The 14,970-nt window shown below is 40.9% G+C and overlaps 1 protein-coding gene across 2 annotated transcripts in view; it reads right to left on the minus strand.

Moving 5' to 3' along the window:
- Positions 1–14,970, minus strand: part of ADAMTS2 (ADAM metallopeptidase with thrombospondin type 1 motif 2) — a 170,428-nt gene that overhangs the window by 24,163 nt on the left and 131,295 nt on the right. For both annotated transcript variants that reach the window (XM_071758671.1, XM_071758670.1), the window contains exons 6-10: positions 12,223–12,379; positions 11,702–11,807; positions 10,012–10,155; positions 7,969–8,101; positions 6,391–6,504 (exon numbers count right to left, since the gene is read on the minus strand). In XM_071758671.1, the coding sequence (XP_071614772.1) occupies positions 6,391–6,504; positions 7,969–8,101; positions 10,012–10,155; positions 11,702–11,807; positions 12,223–12,379 (654 nt within the window). The remainder of the gene's footprint in view (positions 1–6,390; positions 6,505–7,968; positions 8,102–10,011; positions 10,156–11,701; positions 11,808–12,222; positions 12,380–14,970) is intronic.

A 14,970-nucleotide genomic window follows, 5' to 3' on the forward strand; every position in this document is an offset into this window, starting at 1 on the left:
TAGCCCCTTCAGACAATAAGGGCAAGAGCATCAGCAGCACCTGGCTCAGCACATCTGCTCCTGCACCAAATGTGGTCAGCAAAATGGCATGAGATTAAAGCTCACATTATGGACATCATTGCTATTAAATATAGAACTCTTGCAGTCTCCCTGGAGATTTTGTAGTAAAACTGAGCAACATCCCAGAGAGAAACCCTGGACAGTCTTACTTCTGTGCAATTAATCATACCCCCCTAGGCTTTCTCCTGTCTTTTACCTGATTTTAATAGACTCATTCTACAGAGGTTGAAACATAAAATTTCCTACATTCTCCAAACCCAAAAAGAATTTATGCATTTTTTTAAAGAACCTGTGTAGCTCCAGTACCAAAACTCTCCACTGTCTCCTTTTGTTACAGCAACCCAACAAGGCCTTTCCACCTATTTCTTCAGTCCCTAAGGAAGGAATACTTTTCTTAGCTGAATTCAGGATGAATTTTTCTCAAGAATCACAAATTCTGGCCCTTCCTGGTACTATTTCTGCTTTCATAAAGGTCTATTGATGAAGTGAGGGCACTGGAAAAATATTTCCAGCCCAACAAATGACTCTGCATTAGACTGTGGCAGTTTGTCTGAGTTAATGGTTACTGTTGGGATAAAGAGCTCTGGCTCAGACACACAGATGGCTATGGCAGCAAGTGCAATCAGTCACTTACTTTCCTTAACATTCAAGTCAACAACAACATTTTACACAGCTTAACAAGCCCTGGAACGCAGGAGTTTGGCAGGAGGCACAAGCCGAGCATATGGCTAAATGCATGCTGCCAGCAAAAACAAAATGAGAAGATATATAACAGGAGAGCCTTCTTAAGCATGGAACGATTAGGGAGCTGCAAGAGAAATTTAAAAGTGATGATAATCATTAATAATGCTGAATTTGAACAGAGAATCATTAGCAAAATGGTGGCACAACACAGTTTACTGATTTGCTAATGTAATCACCGGCTCTTTATTCGTGTGATTTGTTTTGGTGCTGATTTGGTTGCACAAGGAGTAGAAAAGACAGTTGAAATTAGGTTTCAACTATTCTCTATTTCTTGTGACTTCAGATATTCAAAGTTAAAACCTATGAAAAAGACGAGTTGCCACAAAGCCCATTACACCAATCCTGCCCTAGAGCTGAAATGGGCAGATTTTTCTTAGGTGTTTGACAGAACAAGAGGTAATTCAACAAAGCATGAAAGAAATGCAAAATGCCAATATGTCCTTTGCTTTCTTCAGTTTTGAAACTCAGCATTGTACCCTTCAGGGACTGTTTACTTATGGCTTCAGAAGGGTTTGTTTGAACATGCAGTCTGAGTTGTCGGGCCTGTGCAGCAATGGGACCATTCAGAGATGCTGGGGAAGCTGGCAGGGCATCAGGCTGTCAATACAAATTTCAGTTGGGCTTGGAAGCAGATGAGATGTGACAGCTCCTGATCTGTTCTTGCTTAAACATCCTTTTTTCAGGGTTCTGCATCCTTCAGGTGTGAGTTCCACAGCAATCACTGAATCCATTTCAAGAGCCACATAGCGATGATCCAGGATCCAGCCCTTGGACTCCACGGTGGAGAAAGAGAGACATGATGTTTTCTAGTCTCTTTTTCCTGTTTTAGCCAGGAACAAGGGGATATGGATATGCAATGATCACCTATTTGACACTGACTGGTCCTTGAACTGGAAGGCCAACATGAAAAAGTGTTACTGACTTTGCTATGTAAAGGAAAGAGCAGCCCTGATTTCTTTTACTGGAGAAGCCAGTCACCCCCCAATTGTGGGAAAGCTGAGACAGAGCTATTAGGAGACAGCATTTGTGTAAAATGAGTCATCCCCAGCTCTGCCTTTTTGTTTATGGATTAAAAGAAAGGAGGGTACATAAAACAAAACGATTCGTAGCCAAGTCTTACTCTGTGCAAACCCATGCAAGAAAATACACAAGGAGGTAAAACCAGAGATGGAACAATCTCCACTGTAATAAAGGAAGCTAGAGACAACCCTTCCTATTGCTACTACACTATAATGAGGTGGAAAAGAGCCAGTTTTAACCACTATTTTCTTCATAAACTGGGGGGTTCCTTTAAGGAGTAAAACATATTAAAGCAGTGTATTTTTTTAAATGAAAAGAAAAAAACCAAACCTGGGTAAATGCAAATTGTTTTCTAAGTGGAAGACAAGATGACTTTTTGCAGTCTTGCCTGTTTTTCTGGCAAACAGGACAGTCCAAAACAAGTGCAATTTCCAGGAGAGGAAGCTTCAATTTCTTGCAGTAAAACATTCCACTGCTGTTTTCAGCAGTTCTTTGAAACAGCTGCTGTGGATGCCAGAAAAAGCCACTGTGTTCCTGTGGGCTTAACGCATCTGCAAGTTAATTTTTGAGGAAAAGGCTCACAGCTCTTCTGTGGGTATCTCTACCTCTTTTATATTGTGTAGTAACTGGCACTTCTCCTTTCTCCTCACTTGACACCCCAGTTATCTGCCAGGCAGCCCCTCTGACTGCAGCATGGCTGGTGGCTTCTCCCCGTTCTCCTGAGACTCAATCAGGAGAGGGTTACTTATTTATTTGTATTTCCCATCACATGCAGCCTGGCCCGCTCTGCTCCATCTGTTTGAGAATAATTAGTTGCAAGGGATAAACTGAAAGCTCTAACACTAAAGTGTACCCTGAGCCACTAAAAGTTTCTTCAGTGGAGAATAAAGTATTCTCACTGTTTCTGTGGTGACTAACACAGCATACACTTACCCATCTGTCTCCTGTCTCCAAGAGAAGCTGAGGTCAGCTTTCTCAGTGGGAAATTATCTGGATTGCTTTGAGCACACATTCGTGTTTTCAGAAACCTTTTTTCTTGGTCCATTTCTCTTCTCAATAATATCCATTTATTTCAGCATTTAATCCTTCCCTTCTTTTCCTGACAGATTGAAAAATCATTCCAAGTTTGACTCAAACTATCTTATTAGCAGAGTGCAAGTGAGGAGCCCTCCAAAGTTTGTGCAGGATGCTTGGCATGAAAGCCAAATCCAGGAGCAACATCAGCTCAGCTGGCAGGGGCAGGTACCAGGCTCTTCCCTCTCTCCATGGAAAGAAAACAAAGGAGACTGAGGTGGTGCAAAGCTTTGTGGTAGTTGCTGCAGCAAGCAGATGGACTCAAGCACATGATTGCCTTGCATGAATGACTTTGGGTTTTATTTCTTTCCTGTGGAGAGGACTTAGTTACTGCAACCGATGGAAATGGCTCCCCAGAAGAGTAACTGCTTAAAATCATGGAAAAACCAAAACTGATGATACATTTCTGAAGGTTGCCTGGCTCCAGAAGCCTGAGGCTAATGGTGGAGCTGACAGAATTGTATTCAAGTAAATAAATCATCAGCTGAAAGAATATGTTGGTTGTTTGTTTTTTTTAATCCTATGTGGAGTTAAGCTTTGCACAGTTGTGCCTCATCTGCGTGCTTTACTAGAGCAATTTACAGTGTCTTTGACTTCGTATTAAAACTTTGACTCTCCATGTGCTTAACTTTACACACCAGAGTTATTTTATGGAAGTTAATGTGACCAGTAAGGCACGGAAATAATTGCAAGTTGTTGCATCATTGAAGCTTACAAAATTGACAGAATCTTCCCTCTTGGACTGAAAACTCAATCTAGTTGTTTAAACAAACAAACAAAAACCAAACCAACACAAAAAAACCCAAACCAATACAAAAAACAAACCCCAAAAAAACCCCAACAAAACACCCCTAAAACAACCAACAGAGGCTGGGAGCAATACAAAATATTCTATTTCCTTGAGGAATCTGTAAAAATAGTTGTTTTCTCCTCTGGCTGGGAAGCTCCAAGAGAATATTTTATTTTTCTGTTCCTAAACCCAGCAAATGATTAGTTGGTTGCCAATTAACATGATGGTTGCTCAATGCCTCCATTTGCACAAGGAGACTTAAAAGGTTTTTGAAATGTTAGAACCTAACCCTTTTGGCTACTCATTTCAAACAGCCACAGGCACAGAAGAGCTTCCATACATTAACATATATTTACTTAAATATACATCCATATAGACAGCATTAGAAAGTCTCATCTTCCCTCCATTTCTAAGGGGCAGTACCTAAGGGTACAAGGTGCAGCCTGGGCACGCAGAGCCACGGCCCCTTCTCAGTGTGCTTGCTGAAAATGTGGTACAAAGCCCCTTGATCACCACTTAGGAAGGAGGCAGCTGGACTGGATGCTCCTCAATAGCATCTGCAAAACTTGGGAAGGTGAAGAGATGAGTTAGCACTGATCTGAACACCAGGTTAGGTGAGAACTTCCACGCACCATCCACTGTGTTATTCTCCCCAACGTGGCTTCAGTTTCTGGCATTCAGTCCCCTCAGCTGCTACAAAGCCAGGATGTTTCTTTGACACATCAGCAGAGTTGTGATTGGTTTGAACTTAAAATAGGCCCTGGGAATTAGTGGTATGAAATCATAAAACCTGGAAGTTGCTAAAGCGAGAAACAAATGGATCTTTTTGAGTCAACATCTTTAATTGCTCATGTTTCTGGGTTTTTCTCTTTCGGCATTATGCCAAAGAAAATAGTGGATGAAGTTAGAAGTTATTTTTCTCTTCCTCCTGTGCTGATGAAGTATCAGGGGAGATGCAGCTCAAAGGAGGCTTCCACTCCACAGCTGAGTCCCAGCTTTCGGCACTGTGTGTATCTTACAGTCCTCATCCTTTCAGGTAATACCTCTGGTATTGTCCAGATCAATAAAGAAGGTCAAATCAAAGGCAAGGATGAAAAGGAAGAGATGGAAAAGGACTGACCTGGTGTGCCTATATTAAACCCACCAACAACTAATAAATACACCAGTCAAATGCTGAGCTCAGATATACAAAGTTAGTGGTATAACCTTCAAACTCATGCTATTTAAAAAAAATAAAAATGTTTAGCTTAGACTGCTATGCCTTATCTAATAAAATGGTTTTCACTTTATATCATTTTCTCAGGTTCTCCTGGAAGGTTGCAATAAGTCTATTTATCAAAAAAACTGGGACAGTTCCTCTGGGAACATAACAGTCAGAGTCCTATCATCTACTGAAACTTCATAATGTGCACATACTCTCTTGCATCTCCACTGAACTAAAAAACCTGGCTGTCTGCACAGTTTGTTGAAGCCTTGGATCCCAAGTTCCAGTCCAGAGAAAATTTTTACAGCTGAGTTGCATAATATCCTGACAAACTGTTTATAATGGAAGCACTGACAATTCCTTAACTGTATGGTTACAAGTGCTTTTTTTTCATCTCCTTTCTGTTCAAAGACTAATATGAATGAATGGCCTGGGAAAGAGGGTGATGCAACAAGTGAAAACTGAATCCAAAGAACTGTCTAACATTTTGAAATGTAATTAAAGAGTGTGTATACATATATTCAAAAAAGAAACAAAGCTGTTACAACAGGAATAATCTAACAAAGATAAAACCAGAAGGGAGTGGTTTATATAAAGCGTGACTTGCTAGGGAATTAATTTAGCATTACATTATGTTTTCCTATAAAAGACATCTTGAACCATAACAGCAGCTGCTAATATGGTTCATTTATCACATAAATGATGTCATCCATTGGGTTTGACAAAACATCTTTCCAAGTAGCGACATCTTCCTCTCCCCCTCAGTCACTGCGTCCAAAACCCAGGGAAGCAAGACTTTCTCAGCAGACTTCAAAAGACTTGGAATTCACATCCACTATGAGCACAGTGTGACCTCCACAAAAGGACAACTAAGACCTGGAGTGGCTCCAGCATGGTGGCTGAGGGTCAGAGCTGTCTGAGCCCTTGCCACCTGGCGCCCACCCTCCACAGCTCCTCAGGCCTCCCTTGGCTCTCATCAAGGCAGCAAATCCACCTCTGCAAATGTGCTCTTCTCTCTTCCATCACCATGTTGGCTCTCTCTAGCTGGCACTCAACTCTCAGGTAGTCACAGCAGCCTTATTTTGGCTGTCATCTCCAGGACTTCACTGCTTCCTATGCCCCCAGCATCAGGGAAGCCAATCAGCATCACAACATCAACAATACAAACACAACCCCCCTGACCTCACACAAGTCGAGTGGAAATTTCCCCACTTTTATCTCTGCCACAAAGACTTGCAAAGAAGCAGAGGAAAATCTGCAGATACTTCCATGACTTGCAGGAGGACAGGGTTGCAGGATGTCCACAGAGCTGCCATGTAGAGGACACCAGCCCTGGCTCCTGCCTCCTCATCTGACACTGCTCAGACTCATGACTTTGCCCCACATCTTAGCAGACTTCAAGTCCTCCAGATAGGTTCTTCTCTCCCCTTAAATTGAAGGGGAACATCTCCAGCTGCACACAAACACACGTTTGGGGACACCCAACAGATGCTCTCACCTTCCCTGGTGCACACATGGTCCCGTCCAGCGGGGGCCCTTTCTTTGTTTTGCAGAAGTAGGGGTTCTCAGGGTGGCTGCACCACAGCTGCTTGCAGGGATCAAATGTACGGAACTGAAAGGCAAGGGGAAAAAAAAAAATAAATCAGAGTGGACAATGGTTTGAGAGTTCCCTCTGCCAACAAAAGCTACAGCTTGGTGGGGTTTTTCCTTTCCTAGCTGTAAGATGCCAGCTGCTATCAGTGATTCCTGAGGAACACAGGGGTGTCTGTGGGCTGAGCATACCTGAATTTTGATGTGAAAGAGCCCAACTGCATTTGGTGGAATAAGGCTGAGCAAAAATAGTTTTACAGTAGTGACCAAAGGCAGACTGGTCAAAGGAGAAACAAGTTGCTCCAGATGGCAAGACACATGCTGCCTTTTCCTACAGATTCCCCAAATGTTGTTGCTTCGTTTGGCAAACAAACAAATGAAAAATCTTTGAGTACTCTTAGAAGAGGGAAATGAGCTGCTCAGACTGTAGCTCAGGTGCTTGGGTCACCTTCTTAGGAGGATGAAAGTCTGAGCTCTGGCCCCTGAGCCACTGAATAAGTCAGCATTTTACATAAAATACAAGAGCTTATATAGGAGAGGATGAGAACCACCCACCACACAATATACTAAAACATGTCTGGATGTGCTTTTGGCTATTCTGAAGAAGAATTAAGCCTCTGTCTCCCGTGGTCTGGAGAATGGCTGCAAGAAAAGACTCTTTGGCTACAATGTTCTCCAAAGCAGCATCAGTGGGAACTGTGTCAGGACACAGTGCTACAGCTGGTGCTTTAAAGGTTCTCATCCATTATCTGGAGACACCACTCAGCACAAACACTCCTGCAAATGGGAATCAAAGCAGAAATGTTATGTGCTAGCAGCTGCCACACCAGCTGAAATCATCTCTTTCAATTTAATATTTTGACCTACTTGAGGAGCTGGAGGGCAGGAGGCTCAGCCCTGCTGCAGATGACTCTGCTTTCTGAGGCCAGTCCACTGAGAATTGCATTAATCTTGCTTTGCTTTAATTTAGACTTTGTCTCCAGTTTTCCTGGTACAGGAGAGCCAACCATGTCACCAAGAGTCCTTGCAAGTTGCTCTACTCCCTGTCATGCTTATTTTCTCATGCTAGGCATCAAAATGCATCACACTTTCCATAAAATTGGATCATAAACTGATACTGCCCTACATCAGCACTACAAGATGTGACACCAAATCCATTTCCTTCACGTTTGGGTGGGAGTTTTGCAGCAAAATAACTCTCTGCCAGCAACAGGAGGCTCAGCAACACTGCAATCTTCTTTGCTTGAATTCTACAGCTATTTATGAAGCTACAGAATCATTATTTCTGTAACTGCAGCTTTAAAAAAACAAAGCAAAACAAAGGACAAAGATACTTAAAATAGCTTTGTCAACATTCAGTTGTTATTCCTTAAGTGGGCACATCTTTTCTCGTGGGCTTCACTACACTATCCCTATTAAGGACATTTCAGAGACATTTACAACACTCCTGGATGAGAAATAGCAGAAGCCAAACTTAAGTACTCACAGCTGTGCACATCATGTAGCCCAAACCAAAATCAAACCGACACTGCTCATTCATGGAGTAGTGAATTCCTGGCAGCTGGGGAAGGGAAGGCCAATCGTGTTCGAAGGGATCATCACGCAGACAATCATAGGAACTGCAACAGGCAGAAATTACAGGAACAGATGGGGCTGTGAGACTTCCACAGTGTTTGTGGTTTCGTTGCCTTTTTGTTCCAAACAAAATAGAGCCTATGATTTCTCTGGTCATGAAGAGGAGCTTATATTGCAATTACACACACATTAACTTTCTCATGTTCTATGCACCTTTCATGGATTCTATATAATTTTTTTTTCTTTTAAGCCCTTCCATTGTAATTTCCATTTAGCTTCCAGGTAAATTCCTATTAGTTTCCACACTCCCTGTGTGAAAGGAATCAAAGGAAGAATCCATGTGAGACCAAGAAGAAAAGAAAATTTAATTAATTTTCCATTTGTGGAATTTCTTGCTGCTTACAACTGTCTTTCAAGTGAAGTTTCAGAAGCAGAAGCCAGGGAAACCATCTGAGATTACCACTAAGATCACAGTCTTCCTGTGACCTTGTGATTCATGTATTTGTACTCTCCTGACTGCATTAAACACTCAGGGTTGCTCCCACTCTGTTGCTGCTCTCAGCTCCATCCATGTTTTGTACAAAGCTCCTCTTCTACATGACCAATTCCTCCTCTCTTCCTAAACACTGAGGATAGCTTATTATACACCAGCATCACGGGGAACTGATGCTCTAACACCACTGAATTATTGATTATAACACCACTAATTATTGATTATACCCTGCTTTACAGGGTATTATCACTGGCTAATCCATAGGACCAGCATGGTCATCAGTATCTCTGAAATGTCTCCAAGTTATTTAGCAGACATGAGGACACCATGCACAAGTCTATTCTGGCAATCATTCAGGTTGCCTTGAAAATACTAAGAGTTGAAAGCAGAATTCTGAGGTTAGATTTACTTCAAAGAAAACCATCATTCTGCTTTGTTATAAGATACTTAAAAATAACTGTATTTAAAATAATGGAAAGCAGCCTTCCAGGCCAGATGATTTTATTTAATGGCTAAAGCTACAAAGGATCTTGCTAATTGAAACAATCACACTTCCCTCACAATAATCTTACTCCTTACTGCCACACCTAAGATAATAAAAATATTGATTGACAAAAAGACTGACTCATGTTTATTTCATGTCTTTTGCTGCAGTTTTTCCTCCTCATTTTAATTTTTTTTTCCTAGGTATCCAAGTAGTTTTCCCAATTTTTTCCATACAATTTGCACATAACAACAAAGGGAACGTTCTTCTATGGGAGGCAAATATATGGTCATAAACATCCCTTTGTCAGGGAACTCCAGCACAAGTCTAGTGCCCAAAGTGTCAGGTTCAAAGGGAAGGCAAGGGACATGGATGAAGCTGTTCAAATATCTTGTGAATTTAGGGTACTTATTGTACTGTGAGTATTGACTGAAGAATTAATTCTAGAACCACACTCTTTCTTTAGCTATCTATTGAAGTCAAGAAAAGCCCTGATCACTTGAAGGGCAGAATTTCCTCTTTAGGCAGCACCATCTTATCACTGACAGCCATCATGAGCAACAAATGGCCCTTGAAGCAAATTTGGTGTCTGTAAGATAAACACCACACTGCTGGGTAGTAAATTTACTCCTCCAGCCAGGAGTTATGTCATGGAGGGAGGAATGTTATCAGTGAGATAAGTAATAGTGTCTTACCCTGACAGGACAGCATGCCTACTATAAGTGTCCAGAAAATAAACAGCTGTAAATTGAATGAGAACTATTTTAAATGGGCTGAAAGCAGACAGGAAATTTGCATTATTATTATTTGCAATCGATGGGAAAACATCTCGTTCCTATTGGCACGGGGAGTGTCCTTCCGTTGTTTTATTCAACCCCATTTGAGCAACTACCAAAAGAAGGAAGTACAAATGTTAGATGCAGAATTGTTGTGACATGCTCTGACCAAAGGAGAGCTTCTGCTTAGCTGCTACTCACTGGAGGTACCGGTTCAGCTCCTGCTGGCTGCAGCGAGACCAATGGAAGCGGTGAAACGCAGCTTGCACAAGAGGGGCCATGATGCTCCCCAGCCGGACCTCGTCCCCACATCTGTTCCCTTGCCCGTCGTGCTCCATCCCTAAACTGCCCAGCACAGGAGAGAGACAGCACAGTTTCATTACAGGTGAACTTTGAGTGCCCAAGAGATTCCACATCCCAAATGTCACCACCAGTGGTTGATCTCAACGAGGTTCTGCAGTCCCAAAGTCATGAGAAGTTAGAGAGGGTGAGACCAAAGGCTAAGGACTTAGGCTCTAGTAGGTCCCACACAGAAGCAGTGGCCCTTGAGTACTTTCAGGTGATGAGCTTAATCCTCTTCCAAAAGAGACTAGAAATGACTTCTGTGCACATCCATTGGGGAATTACTAGGACTAAAGTAATCTTTTCCTGCATTGAGGATCTAGTTTACTCTCCAGGAGTATTAAGACACTCATAACATTATTCATACTCCAAATCTGGAGCTATTCAGGAGTTTAATTTTTGAAACATCACACCTTAGTTTAATACTAAGTTATTTGTAAACAAGTTCTTTACAAGAAAATAATTAAATAAATATGCCACACTACAAGCTGCTTGAGAGGACCTTTTGTGCTTTTGCCCAGTAGAAGTTGCATGTTGTTTAACCATGAAACAGCCTGGAAAGTGTTGGATGCTTTCTAGAAAATTACCTCAACTTATATTTGAAATTTTCTTTTTTTGTTTATTATGAATACATTTTCTCCTTCTCTTTATTAGGATCTTATGTTGCATGAGCACTGTTTGACTGATGTGGGCAATATCTGTCTATAATTTAAACAAAATTAACAGATTGGGGCTGAATGCTATTTGAGGGATTAAGAACATTCTTCAGTGGTATCTCTCAAAGCTCACTGTGTATTCTTTTTAATCCTAATTCAAGAATTCTGAAATCAAACACCATCTGGGTACCAATTCTATGTCTCTGTCTCATTAAGATATGTTTACAGTAAGATTCAATAAATTTTGGCATTTTTTTGTTTCAAGCCTTTAATAATTCTGCTACAACAAAGAGAAAAGGCCCTGCAGGTTTTCTTAGGGAAAACAAAATAGATTGAAACTGTTCAGAAAAAGCCTTCTGGGAACTGTTGTTCTACCAAAGAGAAAATGGGAAATCCGTGGGTGTTCTCTGCAAGCAGGGAAACCAAAATGCTCTGGGAGAAACCAAAACTCTGACAACTGCTGCCCAGCCCTTGGTTCTAATCACATCAGTCAGTAAAACAAAACTCACTTCTATACAATGTTCTATCATTTACCAGCAGTAACACAAGCAGATGATGTGCTTATTTAATATGGATTATTTTCATGAATCGTATGTGACACAGACTCTAAAATTTCATATTTCATCATTATGAGTATTCTACATATTGACCAGGAGACCATAATGCATCATCCAATCTAATCTTGCAGCACTCCTGGAAGGTATTTTGATATTGGTTGCTTTTTTGATTTGAAAATAATAAAACTTTGAGATTATTTAAGACTATAAAGAGGCCTTGAGAGAGATGGGAACTGAAGGCTCCTAACATAAAACGCATCATTAAAATGTCCTGGATGTTTGTCAGTAATGATGACACTATAAGGTAGGACAAAATATGTTTCTAGTTCTACTCACACATGTCCAGTTTCATGAGCCACCACAAAAGCAGATGAAAAACCATCTTCATGGTTGAGAGTGCAGCTTCGGACAGGATGACACATGCCAGTGACTGGAGCATAGCCTGTGAGAAACACCCAGAAAATAGCAAGTATGGAAAAGCAACGTGCTGAGAAGCTCTAGGATAAGCATCTGTTTGCTGCTGTGACAAAAAGAGAGTTGAAGTGGTCCTCTCGAGAGACCTCAGCCCCCAAATAATGTTCTAATAGTGTTCTCCCTCATCTGCATCCCTCAGCCTATTGAACAGTCTTCTCATTGAGAAAATTGTTACCACCTCCAGGCCCACCCTGAAACTGCCTTCTCCAAATGGAAATAAAACAGCACACATTGCTGTGTCCCAGCTCCCTAGGAGATCTCTGCAGCTCCAGCCCTCTAGAAACACGTAAGCAAAGCCCCAGCCCTGTGCTGATGGCAGATCTGGCCAACCCAAGAGGAAAAGAGAAAGCTCTGGGATTCCTCCCCTCCTGTGACCATCTTACCTTGCATGCCAGATGGACCAAAATCCTGCCTCGTGAGAAAGATTGCATGGTCATGGTATTCTGCATGCCCAGTGTCAGGTTTCTGTTGCAAGTAGGCCCAGCGACACACGTTTTCCAGGCTTTGTGAAGGGTTCCCAATCTCTATCAGACTCATGGACTGCATGTGCCCAGAAAAAAAAAAAAAAAAAAAGATGCCAATAATAATTTCTTAAAAGCTTGGGCAATTTTTTCCCAGCTTGTTCAGGCACTTGACCAGACAGGTCATTTTTTATTAAAAGTCTGTTCTTAATAAAGAAACAATTACACTTCAGAAACAATTTTTAGTAGATCAGGAAAGGAAGAAAATAGCTCAAGCTCTTGGTTAGATTTAATGCAATTTCCACGTTTAATGAGATCTAAGGTATAACAAAAGAAAAATAAAAAGATATCACAGAAGAAAACAATGGGCATTTTAATGACAAATCTGGTATTCTATTGTGCACTGTGTGTTAGCATTTCTTTGCCACCCTGGCACCAGCTTGCACCATTGTGTTCCATCTGGATATAGATGGCCCTGTTATATATATATCTATATCCCATGCCCCTGTTGACCCACAGCAAGGGAAGGCTGATACCTCGTGGCCAAGGAAAGAAAATGGCATCAACAGCTGATGGGCAGCACCCAGCCCTGGTTCATCATCTGCTTTTGTCATGAAACTGAGCTGTCAGGGCTGTTTTATCAGACCTTTGAATACTACTGGATGTTCTATTACACATAAATACCAAGTGTACTTTTTTCAGCTGTGTGCTTTCAGAAATGGACTTTCCCAATGACTCTTTTGAAGCAGATCTTTATTAACTCATTCCATGTCTGAGGAACATTCAGAAGGTGGCACAGAACTTCCCACTGTGCCATTTTCCCAAAACACTGCAACTTAGACAAGTGGTGTTCTGGCACAGCTTTGCAGACTCAAATGAGCAAACGTGTGTGAGCTGCAGTGCTAAGGACAAATCTTTTGAACAAGAAAATGAGAGATATTTTAAAATCAAGCTACCACCTTTGCCTTTTTTCAAGAGAGCACTTTCTTAAGAATACCCAGCTAATTCTACTTGATACTGTGCATTGCTAAGACTTAAGAAAAGTTATTGTATGTGGGGTGCTATAAAACATATGACTAATTGACCCAGCCCAGGCTTTGCAGGATTTGTAAAAAATACATATGTGAACCCTGGCTTTTCATTTGCAAAAATTGTATTACCATGACAACGCTGTAATCATAACACAAACCACCACAATTTAGAAGCTCTGCTGTACTGTAAGCATTAACCATTCCAAAATATTTAAACTAGAGCAAAACCTAGCCTGGGCCAAAACCAAGATAGAAGTACTGTAGTTTGTGTTTAATGCAGAGGTATTTGACATGTCCTCTAATTGAGTGCATGATGCAGTTCACAGAGTATTCACTACATGAAAAAGAAAATCCTCAAAGGGTTGTGGGAGAACAACTGGAATTGATAAAATGAAAGTCTGGCAGACTGAGGTCTGATTCTGGCAAAACTGGGATATTACAATTCTGCAAATGTTCAGAAAAACAAATTAATAAACCAAATAGAGACAGAGTTTGGATTCTGATACCACCACGCAATTAAGAAGTTGTAATATAATCCCACACTGGATCATACTGCTTCCAGCCATAATAACCCCATTAAAATGATGGGACAGTTGTGGTGCCTTTATTGCATCTTTGTATATTTATAAAAGCAGATTTAAACAAACTTTGAGTGACTATTACAGGGTAAAATCCTAGCTCTTCAAGCAAAAATCCTATTCATTTAAACAAGGTTTGAGCATTGCTGAGGACTTTAATAATACCCATGACTGGTAAAATAAAATAAAAAAAAAGCAAAAAAAAAACCCCAGAACCCCAACAACAACAACAAGCAAACAACAACAAACAAAAAACACAAAAAACCAAAAACCCCTATCTACATCATCTCCACTGTTGTCATTTCTCCATAGCTTCACAAAAGAAATTAATTCCTTCCAGAAGTTCCAAAAATCTTATTGCAAGATACAAAAAGCAAAGAATGCTGTAAAATGAAGTTGAAATTTCATGTGTAACATTTGCTAATAGTTAATTTTCTCATAATGATCTCCTCTGTACATTCTACTAAATGAAAATCATCACATCCAATAAGATGCATCGATCAGAAAACAAACAAAAAGTATGTGCTATCAACATGTGTTTTGCTTAAGGGTATGCAAATATTTGCAAAGAAGTCTTTCCATCATCATCAAACAAGCACAGAATATTTTAAAAACCCAGTAAAATTCTAAATAACCACAGCTGTCCTGTCATGTATCACCTTTTCCTTGTTCCCTTAAAGTGAAACCTTTGCAAGGGGCCCCAGCACAGAACCAGAAGACTCATCTTCAAATGAATTAACCCAGCAGCTTACAGGGTTTTTCTGATGAATGTTGAGTCTATCAGGGACCAGATTCCTCTGCCACAGGACACCCAGCAGCTCCCACAGCCCTGAGTTGGCATCTGGCACGAGTTCAGAGCTATTTTCAGTGTACACTGAAGTCCACTCTAAGAGCAAAACCACTGGTTCAGCCCAAGAGCATCTCAATGCTTATTAATCAAAAAAGCAATTTTAGAATTTGTCTTCAAGCAAACAAAAGGAGAACCAGTTGGATGATGTGGCGCATTGTGGGGGGTTTGCATCCAACACAATAGGAAAAATTAAGAAAATCCCTTCCACATA

This window comes from Heliangelus exortis, chromosome 15 (genome assembly GCF_036169615.1).
Source record: "Heliangelus exortis chromosome 15, bHelExo1.hap1, whole genome shotgun sequence".
NCBI classification, from domain to species: domain Eukaryota; kingdom Metazoa; phylum Chordata; class Aves; order Apodiformes; family Trochilidae; genus Heliangelus; species Heliangelus exortis.